The following is a 25,207-nucleotide window of genomic DNA, read 5'->3' on the forward strand; positions in this document are numbered from 1 at the left end:
TATTAGAGTAAACCATAAAGAATATTATTACTAAGTTTATATTCAGGAGTAATTATTTGCGTGCCTGCCTAAAATATGTTACTTCAAATATTTATTGAAGACAGGATATAAATGAAATAATAAAAGAATAGAATTAAAATAATTGAATAAACAATGCAAATTATCATTACTTTCCACAAGTAATGGATGTTTAATATTTTCAAAATATCAAAACATATTCAACTATATATTCTTCTCAACAAACTACTTCCAAAAGCAGACAACCTGCTGTGGATAAATCTACAAAAGAGAACTGCCAGTCAGTAGTCCCTTTTTATTGGAAGTAATTAAGATGCATTAAGAGTTTCCACATGGTCACAATAGGCTCATTCCATACAGCACCAATTGTCTTTTAAACCGAAGATGTGAAGAAGTGAATAGAGGACCTTTTGAATCCCATGAGTTATTTTTACGAGAGATTTTCCCAATGTGACATCATTGAGAATCATTAATACCAACAGCATCATTCCCAGTATGTTTTGCTCCATCTTTGTGTCAGGTTTAACAGTTGCTGCTAATGTCCAAGGAAAGGAAGTTAACTTAACTATTTGATTTGGGACACATGGTATAATTGGTTGGAGAATAGAAGTAAAGATCAAGGAGGTTAAAGTAAATTAAGATCTGACAAAAATGTAAATGTGTGTGTGTGTGTGTGTATGTATGTATGTATGTATGTATGTATGTATAGATAGATAGATAGATAGATAGATAGATAGATGAAATTATAATAATAGTATACTGTATAAAATAGATATGCACATAAAAGAAAAGGAAAAATAATGTAAATAACTTATATGTACATATTAGATATACCGATACCAGAGCGTTGTAAAGATTGAAATTGTGTTACAAAATGAAGAAAATTGTTCAGTAATTTTTTTTTAAAAAAAGAAAGGACGCTAACTTTTTAAATAACAATCACCAGAACTTTTACTTTTTCTCATACTGATTTCCCCCTCCCATTCATCCCCTTGGAGGAGTAACACGATGCTTTCTGCGCTCAGATAAGAAGAGCGCCTTCCTCCCGTTCCTAAGCAACCATCTCCTCTTTCTCACCAGAGGACCTACAGCCGCACTACCCTCACCCTGCAGTCAGCAGTGGACTCCTATTGGGCGCCGGAGTCTGACGTTACGCACTCCTTTACCGGCCTGGGTCTGAGAGAAGCGCCGATTGGTCGCCCATTCTCTGACCACGCGGCGTCACTTTCTCACACCACCCCCGCCCTTTTTTTTCATCTCGCTTCGCTCATTGGCGGCGAAAGAGAAGAGGGCGAGGCTTCAGAGCACCGGCTTCTGACAGGGCAGAGGGAGCTGCCACTCACCGGTTTCGAGTAGCAGCCGAGGCGGCGGGGCTGGTTTAAAGGCGCATCTCCAGAACTGTTGCCTACCAGAGCTACCGATTCGGCGATTGAGGTTGAAGGCGAGCCATTGCTGCACACAGGTGGGTTGGACCTGGAGGGAACGGATGCATTAATAGTATTTTTTATTATTGTGGTTGTAATTATTAAGTGTGCTGGCCGTATGGTCCAACAAAGCAAAGCAAAGCCGCCCTCTCCGCCTCTCTATAAATTCTCAATGGGATTTACTTTCAGAAAACCTTGAATGCATGGAAGGAAAAGAAAAAAGAAAGAGTTGACTAGATAGGAAGGGAATTGCCCTTTGAGAGAGGATTCTTCCCAGATTATTTATGGAGTTACAGAATTAGATGGGAGTCGTCTTCTAATCTAAACCTTTGGTTTGTTTGCTTGGTTAAGATTGGATTTTTTTAAAATTTATATTTTATTTTGTTATTTTTATTTATTTGTCAACATGAACAAGGTAACAGGTATTTGTATAGACAGGGACATTATTGCATGAGGTTATTGCATCTATTATATCCAATAGATGGATATAAATAAGTATTAACATGGCTATGAACACATAAAATGAGTACATATCAATGGGGACAGTAGGAAGGTAGCTGGTGCACTTATGCTTTGGTTTTCTTGAAGGACAATGTAAAAATGTGTGAGTACGTGAATTCATTTTAAAAGACCATCAGAAATCCCAGATGTGATGAATCCCAGATACGGGAAGGGGGGTTATTTATTCACAAGGCTAGTTTGAAATTAAGGGGAGCTCTTTTTTTGCAGTAGGTCTCTGGTGCAAGCTCACCTTCCCTGCTCCCTCATGGGGATCCTGTCTGATGAAGAACTGAAAGATAACTCGCAGAGGGATAATAGAACAAGTGGTGGGTGTGAAGAGTCAGCCATAATCTGATTTATTTGTTTATGAATAAATAATTTATTTGGTATGTATTTGGTGATAGTGCAGCAGAACATGTTCCCAGAGTGTGAGATTATTTGCTCAGCCACTTGCCTTGCTCCCTGGTAGGAGTTGGGTTTTACTGCAAAGCTCAGTCATTCACCCCATTCAGGGGCGTGGGTTGTCTCAGAGAGCTGCCTGCATCTCTTGCTTAAATTCTTCTTTTAGGCAGCATAGCAACAAGAAAATTGGCTTGTCTTAAATGGGCAGGAGCAGCAATTGAAACCGCTTTTCTTATGACAGTTGCATTAGATCTATTCTTTCCCACAGAGACTGAGGGAAGGCAAGTAGGTCATGGGAGTGGGCATTCCTTTGTCACTGACTTGTCTGCCTTCTTTCTGGGTGCCCTGCCCAAACAAAATCCAGAAGCGCTCGCTCCTTAAAAATATTAGCCACTTGCCCATATATGCAAATAAATAAATTGTGCTTCCCCTTTCCTTCTCATGAATTTCTCTCAAATAACAAATGAACAAGATAATGATTAGGACAGGCTTTTCAATCTTGGCAACTTTTAAGTGGTGTAAACCAGCTCCCAGAATTCCCCAGCCAGTAAAAGAATTGCACTCCTTCAAATTCAAAATCTATGATCCCACCCCCCTTTGACAATGTCAAAGAGGGGAAAAAAGAAGCATGAAAGTTGTTCAAGATACAACAATTAACATTAAAAAATTAGAAAATATTAACAGAAAAGAATTCTTACAAATCGTATTGGATTGAAACAAATATAAGGATATTTGGTCGTTTAAATATAATACTGGAATCAGGTCAGAGGTTGTCTGAAATAGCCAAAGCATTAAGAATTGGCAGTTTAAATGAACAGAATTAAGACTTTCTCATTTGAAACAATAAATCTGGATTCCTAGTATGAAGAAATTTAGATATGATGTATCCTTGCTTGACTCATTTTTACCATACATTATATTATCAACGCTAGAGTATTTTTTAGTTTGGTGACCCAACTTTCACTGATTGGGTTCATATAATACATTAAACCTTGTATGCTCGTATGGTTCTTAATACAGTATGTGAACCCAGCACAAACCTGTATAATTGGATTGTCATTTGGAACAGCTGTCTTAGTTAAAGGGTAAAATTATGGACAGATGGTTAGATGAGGAGGATGAAGATTAGCTCCCCACTATATCTGTGAAACTAGTGAATGTTCTGTATTTTTCATCCAACATATAATAGTCAAACTACCAAACTTTAGGATGCCTCTGACTGAAATAGTCCCCACCAGTTCTACTTAGGGAATTTAATATTTCACCGGAATACAACTTGCAATTTTCTTGGCAGCTTTATAGAAACACTGAGGTTGTCTTCTACCAGATTTGTTTTTTCTTCATAGTGCGTAATGGGGATCCAATTTAATGCATTTTTCTCAGATGGATTAAGTGTTTCAGAAGGATACTAGGCATCTGTGATTTCTTTTATCTAAAGAAGCAGGAAGGGATGCTGGTTAACCAAGAGTGTTATTGGTTCCAGAGTGATTTTACAACTTCTCCTTAATTTCAGAGAAGCTGAACAGAACATTATGTTGGGGTTTGGAATGGTAGTTAGCCATTAGAGTAACCACACTTCCTCATTGCTTAATGAAATATACCAAAATGAAGACTTAATCCCGGTAGGGTGAATATGCAAGCTGGACACTTTTATTATGATGACTTTGGTAGAAATGTCTGCTAGCTCTAAGGATATCCGTCCCCATTTATAGATCTGATATCATTTTGGGCATAATTTTGTTCATCTCTTTGCAAAGATTTCACTAGCAAAAAAAGTCTATGTGAACCAGCAATACTAAGATCAGTGAGGCAAATTAGCTGTACATCTGGTACTTTCTAAGAAATTCAGAACTGTATTAGCCGTTGGGATTTATTTGTAAATAAATCTGCTACAGTTGCACTGTTGCAATTTATCTCTTTGATTTTGGCAGAGGTAATAGTAACTCTGTGTCCAAAAGTGTCTCACAGTTAAATTTCTAAAATTTTTAGTGTGGTTGAATTTTAAGGTGTGCCTGTTTCTGGCTAATGTTTTTAGAAAATTTTAAATTTAACCAAGCAGAATGATGTCATAAGTTGTTCAGTCTCTATTAAAAAATAAATTGGTTCTTTCTAGTTACACCTAAGTTCTTCTAAATTGCGTTGATGTCACTGATGTCTGCATATGTTTAAGTCCTTCCAAATGAAAACAGATTTAGAAGCTTCAATGTGTGCTTTTCTCCCCTAGCACACTGATCCTTTCCTGCTTGTTAGTCAAATAGTTAAATGAACAATGTAAAGATTCTATGATGAATTCATTTAGCAAATTTTCTATTCCCTTCCACTGCTCTATTTGCTCCCTATAATATGACATTTATTTTTAGAAAAGCACAAAAGGAATAATTTAAAATATAGGAAAAGCCGCAATCCACAACAAGGCAATAATTTGATTCAAGATCATAAAAAAGTGTGCAGGCTCTTTAAGAAGCAGCCTTTGTTGGCTAAAATTGTAAATATGGGTCATTAATAAAAGGCGTTCTGATGAGAGAAAATTTGCATTCATCGTTCAGTATTTGTACATTTGTTTTGGTTTGAAAGAGAAACATTAGTTTGTCACTTATTTAGGAATTTTTCTAGAGGGGATAATTGTAAGAATGTGTGAAAAGAAGAAAAAGTAGAATTTTGTGAGCTTCTAACACTTAATACATTGTGATGTAAAACTTTGCTACCCCACAGAGCAGCAGTTCTCAACCTGTGGGTTGCGACCCTTTGGGGGTCGAATGACCCTTTCACAGGGGTCGCCTAAGACCATCGGAAAACACATATTTTCAAAAAAATACGGAAAACCTAAAATAATTTTATAGTTGGGAGTCATCACAACATGAGGAACTGTATTAAAGGGTCGCGGCATTAGGAAGGTTGAGACCCACTGCCATAGAGTATTGCATCAGGCCCCCACAAAACAGTATTTTTGTGAATGACATCTTGAATCTCTTACATAATGAATGATTTTGGCCAATACTTGCATACCTGACAGTTTGGAGAAAAAGCTTTTTTCTCCCCAAAACTTACTAATTTTTTTAATTTGATTGACTTGATTAATGCCTTTTTCTATTATTCAGCTTCTTTAGTTGAGGTATGTCATGTTTAAAAAAAATTGAACTTAGCTTCCACAAACCATGGTTAAACGAGCAAGGTCAAAAAGCAGAAGTTGAATTCTACTCCCCCCCCCCTTTTTTTTTGCACACAGGATTTAATTATCCAGTATATCTTAGAGAGACTATCTTGGGTAGACTAGAAACAGCGACATCTTGTGGTTTTCTATAGTGATAAAAATAGAGCTAAAGTAAGTTAATTCTTATTAATAGTATTAAGTATGGATTAAGTAATGGCTTACTGGTAATTCAGAATGAGAGTGCTACAATTATTGCAAAGCATGAATGAATGAAAGAAATATGCATACCTGGAGGTCCTCAAATCAGGCTTCTATACAGTTTACTTCCTGGGCTTATCATATGAATAGACAGCCTACTACGTTGTGCATATCAGTTCCAAACTGGTGAATATCTCATTTTGTACTTTCAGACATATACAAAATTAGATTTGGTTTCATAACCACAACCTCCTACAGTTGAAACGCATTATTATTTTTTTATTGGCAACTGACCTGATACTTATTGCACTACTGCATTTGTGGGGCTTGCAAAAAATAAAATAAAAATCTAGAGCATGACAATGAGGGGATAAGATCAAATTTGTCTAGGCTTTCCCCCCATGACTGATACATGAACAAGCTGGACGGCCTACTTCTTCGCCCAGGCCTTTGGTGAGGGTGATAGAAGCCCTCTGCTCTTCTTTTTGTCCCACTGGTTTGTTATCTCTGCCATTTTGTTTGTTTCTTTTGTGCTGTTTTCTTGCTTTAATGTTTTTAACAATTTGTAAGCCGCCCAAAGTTGTAGGGAGTCAGAAGGCCTATACATTTCATAAATTGTTCTTATTCAAAGAAGACTATTATAATTATCACTTTTGGATAATAGATATGCAGAATAGTGAAGAAGTAATTTTAGAGCAGAAAATTAATACTTTTAACAGGCAAAATAGGCTCCAAAAGTAGATTGGAAGTTTCTCATTCAAATGCAGACTTAAAGACCGGGCTGTGTTTCATTGGAACTGGAAAGAAAAGACTGCCTTTCTGCTATTCCAAGCCACTCCGTTCCACTCTCTATGTCTGACATTTTTACAAGTTGTGAGTGAGTTATGGTTTGCTAACTTATCGGCTACAGTGACTAATCATGAGTACTACCCTGTTTTCTGAGAGGAACTGGAGCTAGGAAACAATGTTTTTCCCTCATGGCTCCAGCATTTTTTGAAGAGCCTTCCCCCAGAAGCTAGGTTTTCCTCTTCAGCAATTAAACACCAGAAGTATTGTGTTTTCATGTATGGCTGTTTATTTTGATTGGATGATATTTTTTTATGCTGTTGTCCTAACCTGCTCTGAGGCTAATACAATTCAGCAGCATGTAAGTTCAAAAAACAAATAAAGCAATGACAAACTAATATAGCATGTTAACCCACAAATTGGTTTGTATGGTTTTCACTAAGTTTAGAAATTCCCCAATATTCTCAGTTCACAGGGTCCTTAGCATCTCCAAAACTGTATGCTTCGTGCCCCAGGGACAATTAGGACAGTTCACAAGGGATGTGGTGGCTCAGTGGCTAAGACACTAAGCTTGTCGATTAGAAAGGTCGACAGCGATTCGAATCCCTAGCGCCGGATAACGGAGTGAGTTCCCATTATTTGTTCCACCCCAAGGGAGATTTAACTGTATTTTCCATGTTTCATAAAACATTTAACAATGAGGCCTTCGCTTGACTATAGAAAAGGAACAGCATTTAATGCTACAGAATGAAAAGACAGCAAGTGACAAGATTAATGTGTCCTTTGTTTCCTGAGCATCAAAGCCAGAGAATTTACATAAATCTATAAAAACTCAAAGAGCAAATCTGCGTGAATCATATTTCCCACCTTCTTTTCACAATACTGTGCTTTGAAAATAGAACTAATGCAATATTGCCATAATGGTTTGACATCTAGTTTTAAGCTAAGTTTACACATCACATTACAGGTAAGCCATGATATGATTGGCTTCGGCTTATCATGGGAAGAAGGGGAATCTTTGGCGGGAAAGTTATGCTTTGATTCAGTGGCTGACCACTCCTGGTTTATGATTTGATATCAGAAGGTGGCAGCACCTGGATGACTGAGGTTGGAAATTCAACAGCATCAGGCCTTGTTAATACCCTACTTGGATCGGAGACTACAAAGGGATCTTGAAGCTAAGGCTATACTTGGCATATCAGAAAAATACCACTGCCCTAGAAAACTGCCTTTGGTGATTTGAAGGTAGCATTTGGTTCACTATTGACGAGATTAGGGGCTAAATTAGAATAGTCTATAGCAGGGGCCACAATCCCCGGGCCATAGACCAGTAGCAGGCCATGGCCTGTTAGAAACAGGGTAGCACAACTGGAGGTGAGTGGCAGGCAAGCAAAATTAAAACCACGGTCCCTGGTCCCGGTCCATGGAAAAATTGTCTTCCATGAAGGTGGTCCCTGATGCCAAAAAAGTTGGGGACTGCTGGTCTACAGTAGACCAATTATTATGACCTATTCTTATGCTAAAAGGGACGCGGTGGCTCAGCGGCTAAGACGCTGAGCTTTTCGATCAGAAAGGTCAACAAGGTGGCGCAGTGGTTAAATGCAGCACTGCAGGCTACTGCTAGATCAGCAGGTCAGCGGTTCAAATCTCACCGGCTCAGGGTTGACTCAGCCTTCCATCCTTCCGAGGTGGGTAAAATGAGGACCCAGATTGTTGGGGGCAATATGCTGACTCTCTGTAAACCGCTTAGAGAGGCCTGAAAGGCCTATGAAGCGGTATATAAGTCTACTGCTATTGCTATTGCTATTGCTAGTTCGAATTCCTAGCGCTGCATAACAGAGTGAGCTCCCGTTACTTGTCCCAGCTTCTGCCAACCTAGCAGTTCAAAAGCACATAAAAATGCCAGTAGAATAATAGGAGACGTCTTTGGACAGCACTGGCTCTTTGGCTTTGAAATGGAGATAAGCATTACCTCCTAGAGTCGAGAACAACTAGCACATATGTGCGAGGGGAACTTTTACCTTATTATGCTACATAAAACTGTCTAGCAATAGCAGTAGCAATAGCAGTTAGACTTATATAGGGCTTAGGCTTCATAGGGCTTTCAGCCCTCTCTAAGCGGTTTACAGAGTCAGCATATCGCCCCCACAGTCTGGGTCCTCATTTCACCCACCTCGGAAGGATGGAAGGCTGAGTCAACCTTGAGCCGGTGAGATTAGAACCGCTGAACTGCAGATAACAGTCAGCTGAAGTGGCCTGCACTACTGCACCCTAACCACTGCGCCACCTCGGCTCTACCTGTCCAACAAGTCAAGCATGAACTTAGAATTGCTCATCGGTTATTTCTATATTAATTCTTTCACATGCTTCCTTTTTATATGTTGACAATGCTATCATTTTATCCCTTATCATAAATCTAAATGTCAGTAATGCATTGTAGACTTATTTAGTCTTATGACAGATTTATGCAAAATTTAAATTGTAGTCTTTCTCAAGAGATGCAACAGATGTTATTAATTGAAAGATAATTGGCATCACTATTGTGCAATTAATAGATGATTATGTTTTGATGTTCTTTAACATGCAAGAACCAAATAAAAGACATTAATGTGTACGCACAGAATACTTTCAAAACAATAGTTTTATTTGCCAGTTTCAAACGAAATAATTTTGGCTATCGCATGCAAAAATAGATTTGCAATGTAGTGTTATCTGCATAAGGAGTGTAGTAGAGAAAGTCCAGATTAAAGTTATCAGAGTATAATTTCTCTTGCATTTAGAAATATCTCTTCTTTCTACAGAGGTAGACTGTATGTGATATGCTGGCGCAAAGTAAATTGTATGGAAGATTCCTTATGCCCTTAAATTGTGAAGTTCACTTTCTCTCAGAAGAAAACACAAATGCAAATTTAAATTACTGTTTACAATTACTGTTAACAAATGCAAATTTAAATTACTGTTTACAATTAAATCATTGATGTTTGCTTTATTGAGGCTACAACAAAAAGTCACTGGAGATAAAACAGCATGCACAATTCCAATAAGGAATCAATGATAATCTGTGCAAAAGGTCATTTATACTAGACACTTACTAATATTTTATTTCTTCCACTCTGGATAACTTTTTTACAGGGTAGAGTTAAAGTTTTGTCATCTAAATCTGGAGGAAAAATATAAAGCATTTCTGCAGGATTATTTCTGCATATAGAGGCATTTTCCCATGTTTTACTGCATGGGCCGAGAGATTGATCTTGATGTTTTATACGAACAGACTAGTTAGCAGGCCAGAGGAGGAAAATGTTAGCAAACATTTAAGAATTATTTGCTTCGCAATTCCACCCCCCCCCCCCAAATGACTGAAGTTGTACACTAACTCAGTTATACAGTGAATGAACAAGAAGCTTTCGTCCCTGATAGACATTGAAAAAAGAATCTATTAATATTTGTATCATGTACCTTTGGCCTCAAATTCCTAGGACAGTAAAGATAGTGAGATTCACAAATCATTAGCAGTACTTAGAAATAATAAGTGAAAGTACGAGGTAATGTGCAGTATATCATAGGCCTTCTATGCAACTCTGGTTCTCTTTCTTGGAATATAAATTGTGCTAAAGGCTGGTTCTCAATCATTGGAGATTTAGCCACTGAGAAAAGATTACCATATTTTTTGGAGTATAAGACACACCAGAGTAAAAGATGCACAGGCTTTCAAAAAGGCAAATTAAAAAAAAAAGTTTTTGCACTCTGCAAAAATGGCCTGTTTTTTTTGTGAAAATGGGGCCAGTTTTTTTCAAAAAAGGGCATGTTTATAGAGTGCTCCTGGGGGCTGGGAAGGTAAAATTGAGCAAACAATGGGCCATTTGTTGCTCATTTCTGCCCTCTTCAGCCGCTCTCTGAAAACTTCCTAGAGGCTATGCACGGCCATTTTGGTGAAGGGGCGGGGTTTAGGGAGGCAAAAAATGCTGTGTTCAATGCATAAGACACACCCAGATTTTCAGCCCCTCTTTTGAGGGAAAAAGGTGCATCTTATACTCCAAAAAATACAGTAATTCAATTTCTTCTAGCAAGAGCCGCTGTGGCGCAGTGGTTAGAGTGCAGTACTGCAGGCTACTTCTGCTGACTGCCAGATGCCTGCAATTTGGCAGTTCGAATCTCAATAGGCTCAAGGTTGACTCAGCCTTCCATCCTTTCTAGGTCAGTAAAATGAGGACCCAGATTGTTGGATGCAATAGGCTGATTCTGTAGACCGCTTAGAGAAGGCTGTAAAAGCACTGTGAAGCAGTATATAAGTCTAAGTGCTATTGCTATAAGCTAGGGCTCAGTGGCTAAGACACTGAGCTTATCGATCAGAAAGGCCGGCAGTTTTACAGTTCGAATCCCTAGCACACTTTATAGGTAGCTGCATGGGAATATTATAAATGGCAATCACATGACCCCAGGATGCTGCAACTATCGTAGACACATGCTGGTTGCCAAGTGTCCAAAATTTGATCATGTGACCACTGCAACAGTCATAAATAGGAGGATCAGTTTTAAGTCATTCCTTTTAGAACCATCCTAATTGCAGATGGTCATTAAATAAATGGCTATTGGTCAAGGACATTTAATTACTTTTCTGCTTTTGAAACTGGATTGTTGCACAGCCATACAATTTAACTATTACAATTTTTGAAGCTCTGATCTGTTCCTGGTACAAATGATTGAGAATGCATATTTGCCAGCTGGCAAATGCATTGGCTTCTACAGTATCTTGTCCACTCACATATGACACATTCAGAACCTCTTCTATTCCCTAATGCTTGCTTTCTTGACTTAATTTTATTATACTTTTGGTTTTTTTCTAATCTGGGAAGTTCTACTTACACCAGTATTTCTCAAACTTGGCAACTTTAAGACTTCAACACAATTCTCCAGCCAGCCAGCTTGAAGTTGCCAAATTTGAGAAACACTGTACAGTACTACACTACTACACTCAGTGAAAGCTTAAGACCTAATCGATAGGGAAGAGGGGCTTTGGGAGAACACTTTTTCAAGCTGAGGACAAAATATTGTTTTTCTGACACCTACTTTGTTGCAAACTACCATATTTTTGGGAGTATAAGACGTACCCTTTTCCCTCCAAAAAGAGTGTGAAAATCTGGGTGCGCCTTATACACTGAATACAGCATTTTTGGCCTCCTGAAACTCCACGCCCTTTGCAAAAATGGCCCACCAAAAATGGTGTTTAGGAGGCTTCCAGAGTGTTTCCTGGGGGCTTGGGAGGGCAGTTTCTTGCTCATTTTTGCCCCCCCCCAGCCCCAGAAGCATTCTATAAGCCTCCTAAAGGCTACACATGCCCCTTTTTTGACAAAAAATGGGCCCATCTGTAGAGTGCAAAACCTTTTTTTTTAATTTGCCTCGTCAAAATCTTGGTGTGTCTTATACTCTGAAAAATACGGTAGGTCTACCTGTCTTGATCTGTTCTCAGGGTGACCCTGTCCAGTAGACTGTTTGTATTACAAATTCAAAATAAAAAGCATGCCTAGAACATTTAGTACATGCCCCAAGTTGCTTGTGAACAGACTATATGCCCCATTTAATGATTTCCAGGAAGCTGCACACAGTACAACTGTATGAATATTTGCTTTTGATTTCTCAAACAAATGATGCAAAACTCTGAAATTGAGTAATGAGTATTGTTCCAGAGAGTCCTCCAAACATTACTGCAACATCAGCATGTTTAGCAGTATTAAAGGTGAAGAATCACTAACCTCGAGTGTACAAATTCTAATCTCTTTTGCAACCATTTTCTTAATGTGGCTATCGAGGTATGCATTCAATCACAACTTCAATCATTTAATAATCTGTTGGTCTAGGATAGTGGGAAGCTTGCACTCAATTTTGTAAACATCCCAGTGGCTCAATTAAAAAAAAGTGGAAGAACCATGCAGTGATTTAATAAAGATAGACCTACCTTTAGAAAGCTCAGAGATAAAATCACAAGTCCTATATACATTGGAGGGCTCTGAATGGGGCAAATGCCGTTTGTAAAGTAGCCAGTTTGATTAAGGTGCTAGACTAATGAATCAAGAGATCATGAGTTCTAGTCCTACCATAGCCATGAAAACCAGCTGGGTGACTTTGTGCCAGTCAAACTCTCATCTTATCTCATAAGAGGAGTTATGGGGAAAACAGATGAATGAAAGAATATGCTCGCCACCTCATTTATAAAAATCATAAAGGCAGGATAAAATAAAAATGTAAAAAGCAATCCAACATTAAGTAGTGAAACTACTCTTCACCAATTGTGTATTTGTAGATGCGATAGCTTAGTGGCTAAGACTCTGAGCTTGTCGATCAGAAAGATCGGCAGTTGAGTGGTTCGAATCCCTAGCACCGCATAAGGGAGTGAGCTCCCATTTCTGCCAACCTAGCAGTTCAAAAGCAGGTAAAAAATGCAAGTAGAAAAATAGGAACCACCTTTGGTGGGAAGGTAACAGCGTTCAATCATGCCGGCCACATGACCACAGAGATGTCTTTGGACAGCCCTTGCTCTTGGCTTTGAAACAGAGATGAGCACTGCCCCCAGCACATATGTGCGAGGGAAACCTTTACCTTGAATTGGATTACAACTCCCATCAGATAGTAATGGAGCTTGTATTGGCACATCTGGAGCGCAGCCGCTAACCTAATATACAAGTGCTGCAAGTACGCAGACCTTTAAAAAAACACAATATCGAGGTATCTTAATAATGTTAGGGACGCCCTGGCGCTAATTATCCAAGGCGAAACCATGGCAGATAGGAGAATCCGAAATCCTCTCTTCTCGGAGTCTTAAGGGTTCGTTCATCCCCATTTCAAGCGAAGACAATCCGTAGCTCCCAGCTAAGCGTCGCTCGCCCGCTTCCTGCTTTACGCTCCTCCACGTGCGCGCGCGTGCCCCGAGGGAGTGGCCGCCCTCGGGGCAAAAGAGAGGGGCGACCGAGGGAGCCACGGAACGGCGCCTGCCCCGCGTGCGGCGTCGGAGGACTCCCGATTTCTGAGGGAGGGAGGGGGGCGTATCGCACAGAAGCTGGGCGGGCGCGTCAGAATGAAGCAGGGGGCGTGGCTCCGCGGAGAAGGAGGAGCAGGAGGGTGGGGGGTGGGCGGGGAAAAAGGTGCGCGCGCGGCCGCTTGGCTTTTAAGAGGACAGTACCGGTCTTGACGGGAGGAAAAGGCATGACATGTACGCATGCGCGGTTAGGGGCTCGCGGCGTCTGCCGGAGCCGGCGGTGGGATTCCACTGCGGGTGAGTAGCCGGGCGGATGGGAGGCCTTGGCGGGCGGGATTCCAGGGCTGCCCGGGGGTCGGGAGGCTGTGGCGGAGCCGAGGGAAAGACGGAAGGCTCCTAGTCTTCTGCCTTGGCGGCATAAGGGGGAAGCAGGATGGGCATCTCCCCTTTCTCCCCTCCGGTTCCCCGAGCGCCTTCAAGGAGGCGGCTGCGGCCAAGGGCATCGCGTGATTCGCGGCGAAGAAGCGCCTTCTCTCCCCTCGCCTTTGCCCGGCTTGTCTTTTGGGGGAATCGCGAGCGTTGCTTAGGGCAGATTCCTTTCGCCACCTCAGATGAGCCGGACTTCAACTCCCATGGATCCCTACCTTGGGGCTTGGGATTGTAGGAGCCGAAACCCTGCAGGTCTGGCCCGCCTGGGACTTTTGGAGGAAGCGGGCAAACCCCTGCCCGGAATGTGTGGGCTGATTTCGAGAAGAATCAGTTTCTGTTTCTGCAATAGAAACAAATCTGTCTCTGGATGTTACACTCCAGATCCTAACTTACATTTTATATGTAATGAGATACGCACGCACAAACAAACAAACAAACTCACGTGTGTGTGTATGTGTAGCAGATGGGTGTTATAATCGAGATCCTAACTTCTGGTTTCATTATATATATGTAATGAGAGAGAGGAAGAGAGATTCACACAAACACGTGTGTGTGAGAGAGAGGGTTTGTGTAGCAGATGGATATAGATAGAGAGATTGACACACACACGTTTGTGTGTGTGTGTGTGTGTCAATCTATATCCATCTGCTACACAAACCCTCACACACGTTTGTGTGTGTGTGTGTGTGTGTTTGTTTGTGTAGCAGATGGATGTTATACTCCAGATCCTAACTTTTGGTTTCAGTATGTATGTATGTATGTATGTATGTATGTATGTATGTATAATGAGAGAGATTGACACACACATACACATATACATGTGTGTGTGTGTGTGTAGTAGTAGTAGCTAAAGTATTAACGAGTGGGGGGGAAATCTTCATTTTAACTTTCTGAAGATACTGTCTCTTTACAAAACATCTGCCTTGTTACCAGCCCACCCCTGTCCCATGATCCTCAATATTTACCAGTAGGCATGCAGTATTTTCTTTGAAGCTGTTAAAGTTGAACTAATTTTTAGACTTGTGTCCATGGTGGCAGCAGTCTGCCACTATTCTGCCTTTTTGTGTGTGTGTTGTGTTTGCTGTTTGTAAATTTCTTCAGTTGTGTAGAAAAATGCACCAAATTTATTTTTCAGTCTTTCTGCTGAAGACAGGTGTTCAAGTAACATACTTAGTTGCTTTATTTTTATAACAACATGCCAATTTTATTTTTGCATTTTAAAAAAAAATGCTTTATATTGTGAGTAAAAAAAAATCAGCTGTCAATCTGGTCCAGAGTTTTTCTTGAGGGGAAAAACAGAGGCTGTAAAATTCTGGTGTAGAGTGTGTATGTGTGTGTGTTTCGAAGTAAGTTTGTGTAAGAATACATGACTATATAAGAATGTGATTCCTTAACATAGGAATGTTTTATATAGAATTTTCCTTGTTGATTATATTGCTGTTTTAATCCTGCTTGCCTATAGTAGGATTATAAACTACTGATTCAATTGATAAGCCTAATAAAATAAATTAAAATATAGTAAATATGTCTTTGAAAGGAAAAAAATTAAATACCTATATTTCCCTGGGGAAATCACTACTATAAAAAACCATGAATTAAGCACAACTCAGACAATTATTTTTTGACATTGACAGTCATGTTAATTTCTGCTTTGGTAGCTGCCAAGGTTGCCTTTTTATTCCTGAGGGCCCTGACTATTAAACTCTGTTGTTTGTTGTCATTGCTTAATTAGTTCATTAGAATATGCATTTATTTTCCAAGAATAAGTAGGGCAAAGGCCAATGGTTGTTCTGACTGTGGTTTGAAAACAAAGCAGTGCAAAGAGGAATGGGAGTGGCAGAAAGAAATCAAGTAAGAAAAATGTAATAAGACTAAATAGGTTATTATTATGAATTTGAAATAGTTGATTCTTGGAATTGCCTCTTCAATCAAGAGTGGTAATGTTCAAGAACGTTAGTAGGAAAGAGCTATTCAGTAGACCTGCCAGTAGGGCATGAAGTTTTGTCCAACTACAATATGTGGAAATAGAAACTAGATGCTAATAGGCATATAGTTTCCATGTCTGGATACTGTATTATATATTTCTGAATTTCTTTAACATTCTTGTCATTTCTCTCTTGCATGTTTGTTTCTTCCCATTCTTTTCATAATTTTAAATGAAAAATGATATTCCAGAAGATATAGTGATTTTTTAAATGCTGTTCAATAGTATTTATATACTGGATACTGTATTATATATTTCTGAATTCCAGTAGGTATATGGTATCTTTATGAACAGAAACAGCATTTTGTTGCTGTGGTTTATGTTTTTTAGGGGAAGAATGCAAAATTATATTTTCCATTCTGACAATATTTCTGCTCTTTTTTTTAATCTTGGACATTTATTAAAAAGTGTGAAGCAAAACAAGTTAGATGTTCATCTATAGAGTAGGGAGAACACATCCTCCTTCAGTGCGAGATATCTCGTGGTATATCCTTTTAAAAGACAAAGCAAAATGAGTATTTGCTTTTTTTTAAAAATGAATTCTTATTAAAATAATGAAAATCCACACAATTGCATGGATGCATAACTGGCTGGAGAATTCTTACAGTTAAAATCCACATGTCTTAAAATTGACCAGATTGAGAACACTGATAGACTAGAATTAGAAAGTAGCTGACATATATAGCATCAGTTGAAGAAGAAGAGTACATTTCTATATGAACTATTCTTTCTGTTTACTCATAGCTGTTTCTGGAATAGCTTAAAATTGTCTAATAGATAATATTGTTCTTGACAATTACTGTGTGAAATAGTGGATTATTGATATTTTTTAAAACTAAATTTCAGTATTGTACATTGGTATAAAACTACGACTTTTTTTTTTAGATACACCAATATGCCTGGATCCCTACCTGTGAATGCTGAAGCCTGTTGGCCAAAAGATGTGGGAATTGTAGCTTTGGAAATCTATTTTCCTTCCCAGTATGTTGACCAGGTAGAGTTAGAGAAATTTGATGGAGTGGATGCAGGCAAATACACCATTGGCTTGGGACAATCCAAGATGGGCTTCTGCTCTGACAGGGAGGATATCAATTCACTCTGCCTCACTGCAGTCCAGAAGCTGATGGAGCGCAATAGCCTGTCCTACGATTGCATTGGAAGACTTGAAGTTGGAACGGAGACGATCATTGACAAATCCAAATCTGTAAAGACAGTCCTGATGCAGCTCTTTGAAGAATCTGGTAACACAGATGTGGAGGGCATTGACACAACAAATGCATGTTATGGAGGCACAGCTGCACTCTTCAATGCCATTAACTGGGTGGAATCTAGTTCCTGGGATGGTAAGTTTGATCATCTGGGGCAACTCAAATCCTTGAATAAATTGAAAAAAGAGTCAACAAAGATACAATTTCCAAAACCCTCCATATAAGTAGCTTGGTACTTAACACCTACTCAAATCAAGATTCAATTATTGCCTCTTAGCCACACATTAGAAATGTTATAGAAATCCAGAGAGGTGAGATGCATTGCCAAATCCTCTGTTTACATTGCAGAAGACTGTTTAAAAAAAGTTTTAATTAGCACAGTATCTGTGTGACTCTATGGGAGGAACTAATGATGAATGCTTTTCAACTTCTAACCAAGTCTAAAGTATCTACCGTATTTTATCTACCATAGGGGGGGGAAATGGGCCCGTTTTCTCAAAAAATGGGCCGTTTTGGGGAGGTTTGCAGAGTGCAAAAACTTTTTTTTAATTTGCCTCTTCAAAATCTTGGTGTGTCTTATACTCCGGTGCATCTTATACTCTGAAAAATACGGTAGTTGAAATAGTTGCTGATTACAACACTATACGAAGTAGGATGGTGCAATGTTGACATGCGTAGATATCAGAAATTATCTGGGTGAGGATAGAGGTTTGTATCCTGATATGTGAGGCATGGAAAACATTATAATCCCCAAAAAGATAACATCGGTGCTAGTCATTGTTCTATCTATAAAATAGGATAAATTCTGATTATCAAATCACACTTAGTTGTGTAACTTTTCTAGCAGTTCTTGCTGCACTAGAAAATTTTTTGAGATAAAACTCTTGATAAGTGTCATTGAGTGTAGCAACTAACAGGTTTCTAATGGTGTAGGTCAGTTTAAGTTGAAATATAAGAATATTCTGTGAGATAATATCTTTATAATTTATCAGGCTTTCATAAGAAATCCAGCATCATCTAAAGCTATTACTCTATGAACATTTTCTGCTTATCCTACAAGTTCTATGGCAACCAATCTAGACACTTTCCTCTGTGCTATTTCCTTTTATTGACACAAATGCCACTTATAAATGCTCACACTTGTCCTCATATACAAAATGCAAATTTGTATAGCAGGATATGTGTCAACACAATATAATCAGAAAATTTTAATAGGATTGTAAATGCTAAATGCAGAAATGAATGGTTGAGGTTGATTAAAATAGTTGCAGGTTGAATAACTCTGGATGGGATTGTTTCTGTTTGCATAAGGTTGTCGTAACTGACATTTCTCGTAATCTTGATGCTGTCCATTCATAGCTTGTATTTATATATTTTCAGGGCGTTATGCACTTGTTGTTGCTGGAGACATAGCTGTATATGCCACTGGGAATGCCAGACCAACTGGAGGAGCTGGTGCTGTTGCTATGCTTGTGGGTCCAAATGCACCTCTCATTTTTGAACGAGGTTAGTGCTCTGTTACCACTTATTCCCTTGATGGCGAACCTATGGCACATGTGCCACAGGTGTCACGCAGAGCCCTCTCTGCAGGCCCGCCACCCATTACCCCAGTCCAGCTCCACCGTGCACGCCTCCCTCCGGCCAGCTGGTCTCTGCCGCACATGCACGGGGACGGGGCCTTCACCAATCTCTGCAGTTTCCCCCCAGCGTGTCCTACTTTTCTTCCCCAGTGCACCCTAGCTTTCTCCTGCATTCCTGCTGCCCGTGCCTTCCCCGATCTCCACAGGTTCCATCCTCCGCAGGTGCTGCTCCGTGGCAGGAATGGAGGAGAAGGTCTGGGCATGTTGGGGAGAAATTGTGGAGATCGCAAGCTCCTCCCCCCCCCCCGCACCCCATTTTGGGCCTGAAAAGCCTCCTGCACCAATCTGGAAGCCAAAAGGGGGAGGCATGCGGGGGAATGTGCACGCATGCACGGGAGCAGGGGGAATGCTGGGGCGCTGGCATTGCATTTGGGGGATGGGGCAGTGGTGGATTTCAAAAATTGTTCGAACCTACTCTGTGGATGTGGCCTCCTTTGTGGGAGTGGCTTGCCGTCCATGTGACCGGATGGGATTGGCTTGCCACCCATGTGACCGGATATGAAGATGCCGAAGACACTTGTCAGAACCACCTTAAATTACCTCACACACAGCACTGGCATGCATAAGAATATGATGTAAACTTGTTTTTTAAAAGGCATCTTTGGTTTGCGTTAAAACAACTTCAATACACGCAATGTTCTGATTGCACCACAATTGCAGTAGTCATCCTTACCTTCGACAGAGGCACTGAGTTTTATAAATATGAGCATGATAGTGTAGGATAATCGTATCCAAGAACCAGTGGTGGGTTTCAAAAAAAAATTGGAACCTCTTCTGTAGGTGTGGCCTGCTTTCCGGGTCCACTGGTGGAACCTCTTCTAACCAGTTCGGTAGATTTGACGAACCGGTTCTACCGAATAGGTGCGAACTGGTAGGAACCCACCTCTGGGATGGGTCATGCATACAGTTCTACACTCACATATCTGGTTAGTTTAACTTCCAACATACGCAAATATGTATACCTCAGGGTTGAATTGTGGGTCCTTGCTGCTCTCCAGATTTGATGGTTTGCTTGCAGACATTTCATTACCCAACTAGGTAACATCATGCCAGTGATGAGGTCACTTAGTTGGGCAATAAACCACGCTCTGAGCACTAAGGACTCATGCTTCAACTTTGATCAGAGTTTTTTGGCTAGCTTTGCCTGATGCGCAAGTCCAGGGCATTTGTTTGAGGTTCTTTGCCATGGCTGAGATAAAGTGCTTAAAGTCATTGAACCAGCATATCCTCTGTTAGCATTTATGGTAGCATATTCTAATTTTTGTTGACCCAGTGGTAATCCTTATCCTTGCACATACAGGTCAGCAAATGCTATTATGCAGGGCATGCTAAGGATAGGGATTACTGGATTCCTTAAGATTTATTTTTCTCCCCTCCCACCAAGTATCAGCCTGCTCTTTCAGTGGGTTCTGCTGGAAAGAAAGAATCAGATTTTTGAGATATGGGTTGACTGGCCACCTATCAAAACCTGCCCAGACTTAGTACAAATCTTTTTGCCCAGGTCTGTCAAAGAAAAACCAACCACCAGCCAATTGTTATTATTATTAACCGTTCAGAATGAGCTTAGGGCTACTCTGAAAGTGCCAATAAAAATCTGAAAGCACCTGCTCAAAGCACTTCTGCCAAATCAGAACTGATCAGCAGGTCATTCCAGAAAAGCAGTAAACATGTCTTTTAAAAACAGCTCTTACCCACTAGCATCATCATTCAGCCATTACAGGTGGTCCTCGACTTACAACCGTCGGTTAGTGACTGCTTGAAGTTACAACGGCACTGAAAAAACTTAATGAGCATTTGACATGTTTGCAGCATCCTCATGGTCACGTGATCAAAATTCAGATGCTTGGCAGCAGTTCCTATATATAATGATTGCAGTCATATTTTTACAACCACCTGACCAGCAAAATCAATGGAGAATCCGGATTCACTTAACAACTGTGCTACTAACTTGATATCTGTTGTGATTCATTAACAGCTATACCAAAAGGGGTTGTAAAATGGGGAAAATGCACTTAACAATTGTCTCCCTTAGAAACAAATTTTGGACTCACTTGTGGTTTTAAGTCTAGGATCACCTGTATTCAGGCTGATCCAAGCGTTCAAGACAGGATTTAACTGGGAAACTTAACGTGGGTGGGGGAAAGATAAGATTGAAAGGTCTGATCTTCAGAATGGCTTTAAAAAACAGTGTCCAAGGATGAGAAGGGATTTGACATGTGTGTTGCAGCCTAAAGTAGCTAAGTGATGCTTGCTGATCCCACCTCTATGGTGAGATTAGCTGACTGATGGTTGCTGAGTATCAGATTGTAGCTACCGTTTGTTTCTCACTAAAGTGTGATAAATTGTTTTAAACACTGGAACAACCAAGGCTAACTTTAAACAGTCTCTTGGATAGGTTAGGGATGAAATAAAGGCAATCTCACATGAGAGCCACGCAGAGTTTTCTGGAATATGTTTGTGCCCTGATTAAGTACAACTGAGGAAAGACTGTTGTTTATGGCTCATTGCATTGTGCAACCCCAGAACAAAGGTTAAGTTAGTTACCACATCAAATGAATTTCGTAAACAATACCCATTGACAGTTTACTTGCTTTGCTTACTTTGGACTTTTGCACTTTTAAAACATCACAGTAACAAATCTGGAGTAATTGCCTGTTTTTCTACCTGTTAAGAGTAGTCATAAGCAATTTTCCAAGTATGGTAGCCAGGATGTTAAACCTATTCATTTTTCCGCTGGTAATGCAAATGGATTGTTTACATCAGCATTTATACAAACAAACTGGCTCAAAGATCAAGAGAACGGAATACAATAATTCTACAAAAGCGGTCTCTTTGGATGTTAAATACTGCACTTTCCCTTTTCTGAGAGAAATGAAAAATTGAAAATACTATCTCACTTCTTCAACACTTCCCATTAACTCTAGTTCTGCATAGTGCATCTCTGTATTGGAAAAACAGCTTGTGAATATCTAACGCTTTCATATGTGGATTTTTCCCTTTAGGATTGCGTGGAACTCACATGCAGCATGCATATGACTTTTATAAACCTGATATGGTATCTGAGTATCCTGTGGTAGATGGCAAGCTTTCCATACAATGCTACCTCAATGCACTGGATCGCTGTTACAATGTCTATCGCAAGAAAATCCATGCCCAATGGCAGAAAGGTACGTCTTGCTAGAAAATGTAGGCTTCCCCTTTTTTCTCTTTGGGATGTTCTTCTTTTTTATAACATTTTAAAAGCTACTACAGACACAAAACATTTTCCATCCACACTTGAAAATGGCACACAAATCTTTTACTGCTTTAGGAGCAAAACAGAAGATCTCGAAACTAAATGTTTACTGCAAGGACATTGTAGCAATTTATTAATACCATTTTGACTCAGGAAGGGCTTTGTTTGAAGTAATAATAGGTTTTGAGAGGTGTATTTTAATAATGCACAAGAGCTATACCCAGGATGGCGAACTTATGGCATGCGTGCCACAGGTGGCACACAGAGCCATTTGTCAGGGCACGTGAGGTGTTGCCCTGCAGTTGAGCTCAGCCTTTTTAAAAGCCATTTTTTGCCCTCCCCAGGCTCCAGAGACTTTATAGGAGCCTGGGGAGGGCGAAAAGAGCCCCCCCCCCCCCCCGAAACCTCCAGAGTGCAAAAAAAAATTGGTCCTATGGGCAAGCCGGAAGTTCGGGAACGGAATGGTTTGCTTGTAGGGGTGTTTTTCCCTGAAGCCTCGGGGGGGGGGAGGCTCTTTTTGCCCTCCCCAGGCTCCTATAAAGCCTCTGGAGCCTGGGGAGGGCGAAAAAACATGCAAAAAATGGGGAGCGCCTCGCATGCACACTGGGGGTGTGTGTCACATGTTGCATTATGGGTGCGGCACCCCTGTGCACAAGTCCCCTGCCCTCCCCCCACTTATGGCACACGAGCCAAAAAAGGTTCTCCATCGCTGACCTATACATTTTTCAGAGAGAGACCAGCTGATAATTTTTAGAAAGTGGGTAAACACTGGATGGGGAAAAATAGGTATTTCAAAAGAGCAATAGCACTTACAAACTGATTCATAGTGCTTTAGATTCCCTTCTAACAGTTGACAGAGTCAGCATATTGTCCACAATAATCTGGGTCCTCATTTTACCGATCTCGGAAGGATGGAAGGCTGAGTTAACCTTGAGCCAATGAGACCCGAACTGCCAAACTGCTGGCATCCGTCAGTCAGCAGAATTGGCCTGCAGCACTGCACCTCTTTAAAGGGAGTATACTATTCCAGTCATGAAATAATATGAATGTAAGATGCAGGTATTGTAAATAAATGAATTGCGCTTCATTGAAAGAACAGGTAAAGAAGACAGGGGTATGCAAGAGTAAGGAATAACTAGAGCACATCAATAAATAAATACTTAGCCTTATGTGTTTTGAGGCTTTAATCAAACCGGGATGGTTTGTGTTTGTTGCTACTCTGAGTCTTCTGAGAGATGGTGTCAAATTTTATTAAAATGATAAGTGTAAGATTTGTAAATTGTAAACACTGTTTTCAAGAGTCTTAATCTTAAAATAACTAATATATTTACATTCCAGTATCATGTTTGCTTACATGGAAATAGAACAGCATATGTGGGATTTGCAGTTTTAAGACAGATCATTTCTAGTGCCATTGTTTTTTATTGTTTTCCTTTCTGATTTCTTCAGAGGGAATTGACAAGGACTTCACCCTGAATGATTTTGGCTTCATAATCTTTCATTCTCCATATTGCAAACTTGTTCAGAAATCTGTAGCCCGCCTGCTGCTGAATGACTTTCTTAATGAGCCAACACTCTCGAAAGAAAATGACATTTACAATGGCCTGGAAGCATTTAGGTAAACTATCCCAATACAAGAGATAACCTCAAAAGCAAGATTTGGCAAATATTTTTAACACTGTACTTAATGGCAATATATAATTGAGACCTACATAATTATGTGTCACCCAAATGTTTTATTCTCATTGGTTAAAGATAATTTGTACCAAGCCTCCTCACAGATGGGTTGTGTCCAACAATGTTTACCTACTAAAAGAAGAGGGTGGGCTGAAAAGTTGATGTTTTTTGGACATGCTTATGGATAAGGGAAGGGATATGAGATAAAGAGTTATCTATTTAACTTTATAGAAGGTGAAGAGTGATTACATTTGTTTACACTTGTTTTGTTAAAGGTTGGAAGTTACTTCCTTATCTATTTGTTTTTTTTAAAATTATATTTCTTTTCTTCTTTCATTCTTTTTTTGTCTGCTTATTAATCTTTCAATTTTATTTTCTTTACATTTAGCTTGTATTAGTTTTTACTATTGTAAATAAAATGCTTAATCAAATTATATATAAGAAAGAGCATGTGCACACAGAAAAGATTATCCCTTTTATATGCCATCCTAATATGTGCCCGAGATTTACTGTTGAGTGCCCAGTGATCCGCAGTGACACACTAAGGGCATATAAAGAAAATGTTAAGAAGAAGAACTCAAGAGAAAGATTCTTTGCACAAGTCAAGATGATAGCTGAATTGTAGCATAAAAGTAAATAGAGTTTTTCAGAAATATTTTCTAAATAATTCAGTGGAATTTATATCCCAGTAAGTGAGTTTAGATTGTGAAGCTTTAGGATTGTTCCTCATATAATTCAATATATGTAAATCCTTTGATAAGACGTCTTCCAAATCATCATTAATCTCAAATCACCCAGCAGGTTGAAAAAAGGATTATGTATGTATTTATTCTAATTTTTTTTTCAGAGATCTAAAACTGGAAGACACCTACTTTGACAGAGATGTGGAAAAAGCTTTTATGAAGGCTAGCTCTGAAATCTTCAGCCAAAAAACAAAGGCCTCTTTGCTTGTCTCTAATCAAAATGGAAATATGTATACACCATCTGTTTATGGCTGCCTTGCTTCTCTGTTAGCCCAGTAAGTATGATGGTAATAGTTTGAGATGCATTGAAATGATTTGACTGATTCAGATAGCATATTCCTAAAGCCCAGGTTTAATTTGTCAAGAAACAGAGACAAATCCCCAAGATGTTAATGGTATTTTTATTATAAGTTCCCCAAATTTTTTCTAGAAATAATATAGGAATTTCTGAAACTGAAAAACTTGGTAATTTACACACCATTAATGTACTCTTTCAAAAATCCACACATTTCTAAGAAAAATTGCTTTCTGGTACATTTTGTGGATAGAAAACAATTGTGAATACTTGAGGAGAAGCAGGAAAGAAGAAACATGTAAAGAAAAGGCATGTACCTTTAAACAGCAAGGCTGCCTGTTTTTTTTTATCTAAATGTAATATTTGCTTTTAGATTAACATCCAATGACACTCTCCTATAAATGCATGTAGCATTGTACATGAAATGGAACAAAAGACAATAAGAATGGACTTGGCATTTTCCCAAGAGCAATTAGGAAAATGAGAAAAAAGTGACAATGCTATTTAATAGGAAATATTGGCTGTAACAAGCCAATAAGATTTTCT

General features: G+C 39.5%; 1 protein-coding gene across 2 annotated transcripts in view; it reads left to right on the forward strand.

Moving 5' to 3' along the window:
• The first annotated feature begins 1,344 nt into the window (after positions 1-1,344).
• The window catches only part of HMGCS1 (3-hydroxy-3-methylglutaryl-CoA synthase 1), a 29,701-nt gene continuing 5,838 nt past the window's right edge, over positions 1,345-25,207 (forward strand). The window contains exons 1-6 of one of the 2 annotated variants that reach the window (XM_032213471.1): positions 1,345-1,480; positions 16,749-17,206; positions 18,452-18,577; positions 21,714-21,878; positions 23,396-23,564; positions 24,471-24,641. In XM_032213471.1, coding sequence (XP_032069362.1) covers positions 16,759-17,206; positions 18,452-18,577; positions 21,714-21,878; positions 23,396-23,564; positions 24,471-24,641 — 1,079 coding nt within the window. In that variant the 5' untranslated portion in view covers positions 1,345-1,480; positions 16,749-16,758. Of the gene's footprint in view, positions 1,481-13,650; positions 13,748-16,748; positions 17,207-18,451; positions 18,578-21,713; positions 21,879-23,395; positions 23,565-24,470; positions 24,642-25,207 lie in introns of those variants that run through there. The other variant, XM_032213470.1, reaches the window with a different exon arrangement.

Source organism: Thamnophis elegans, chromosome 3 (genome assembly GCF_009769535.1).
Source record: "Thamnophis elegans isolate rThaEle1 chromosome 3, rThaEle1.pri, whole genome shotgun sequence".
Lineage (NCBI taxonomy): Eukaryota > Metazoa > Chordata > Lepidosauria > Squamata > Colubridae > Thamnophis > Thamnophis elegans.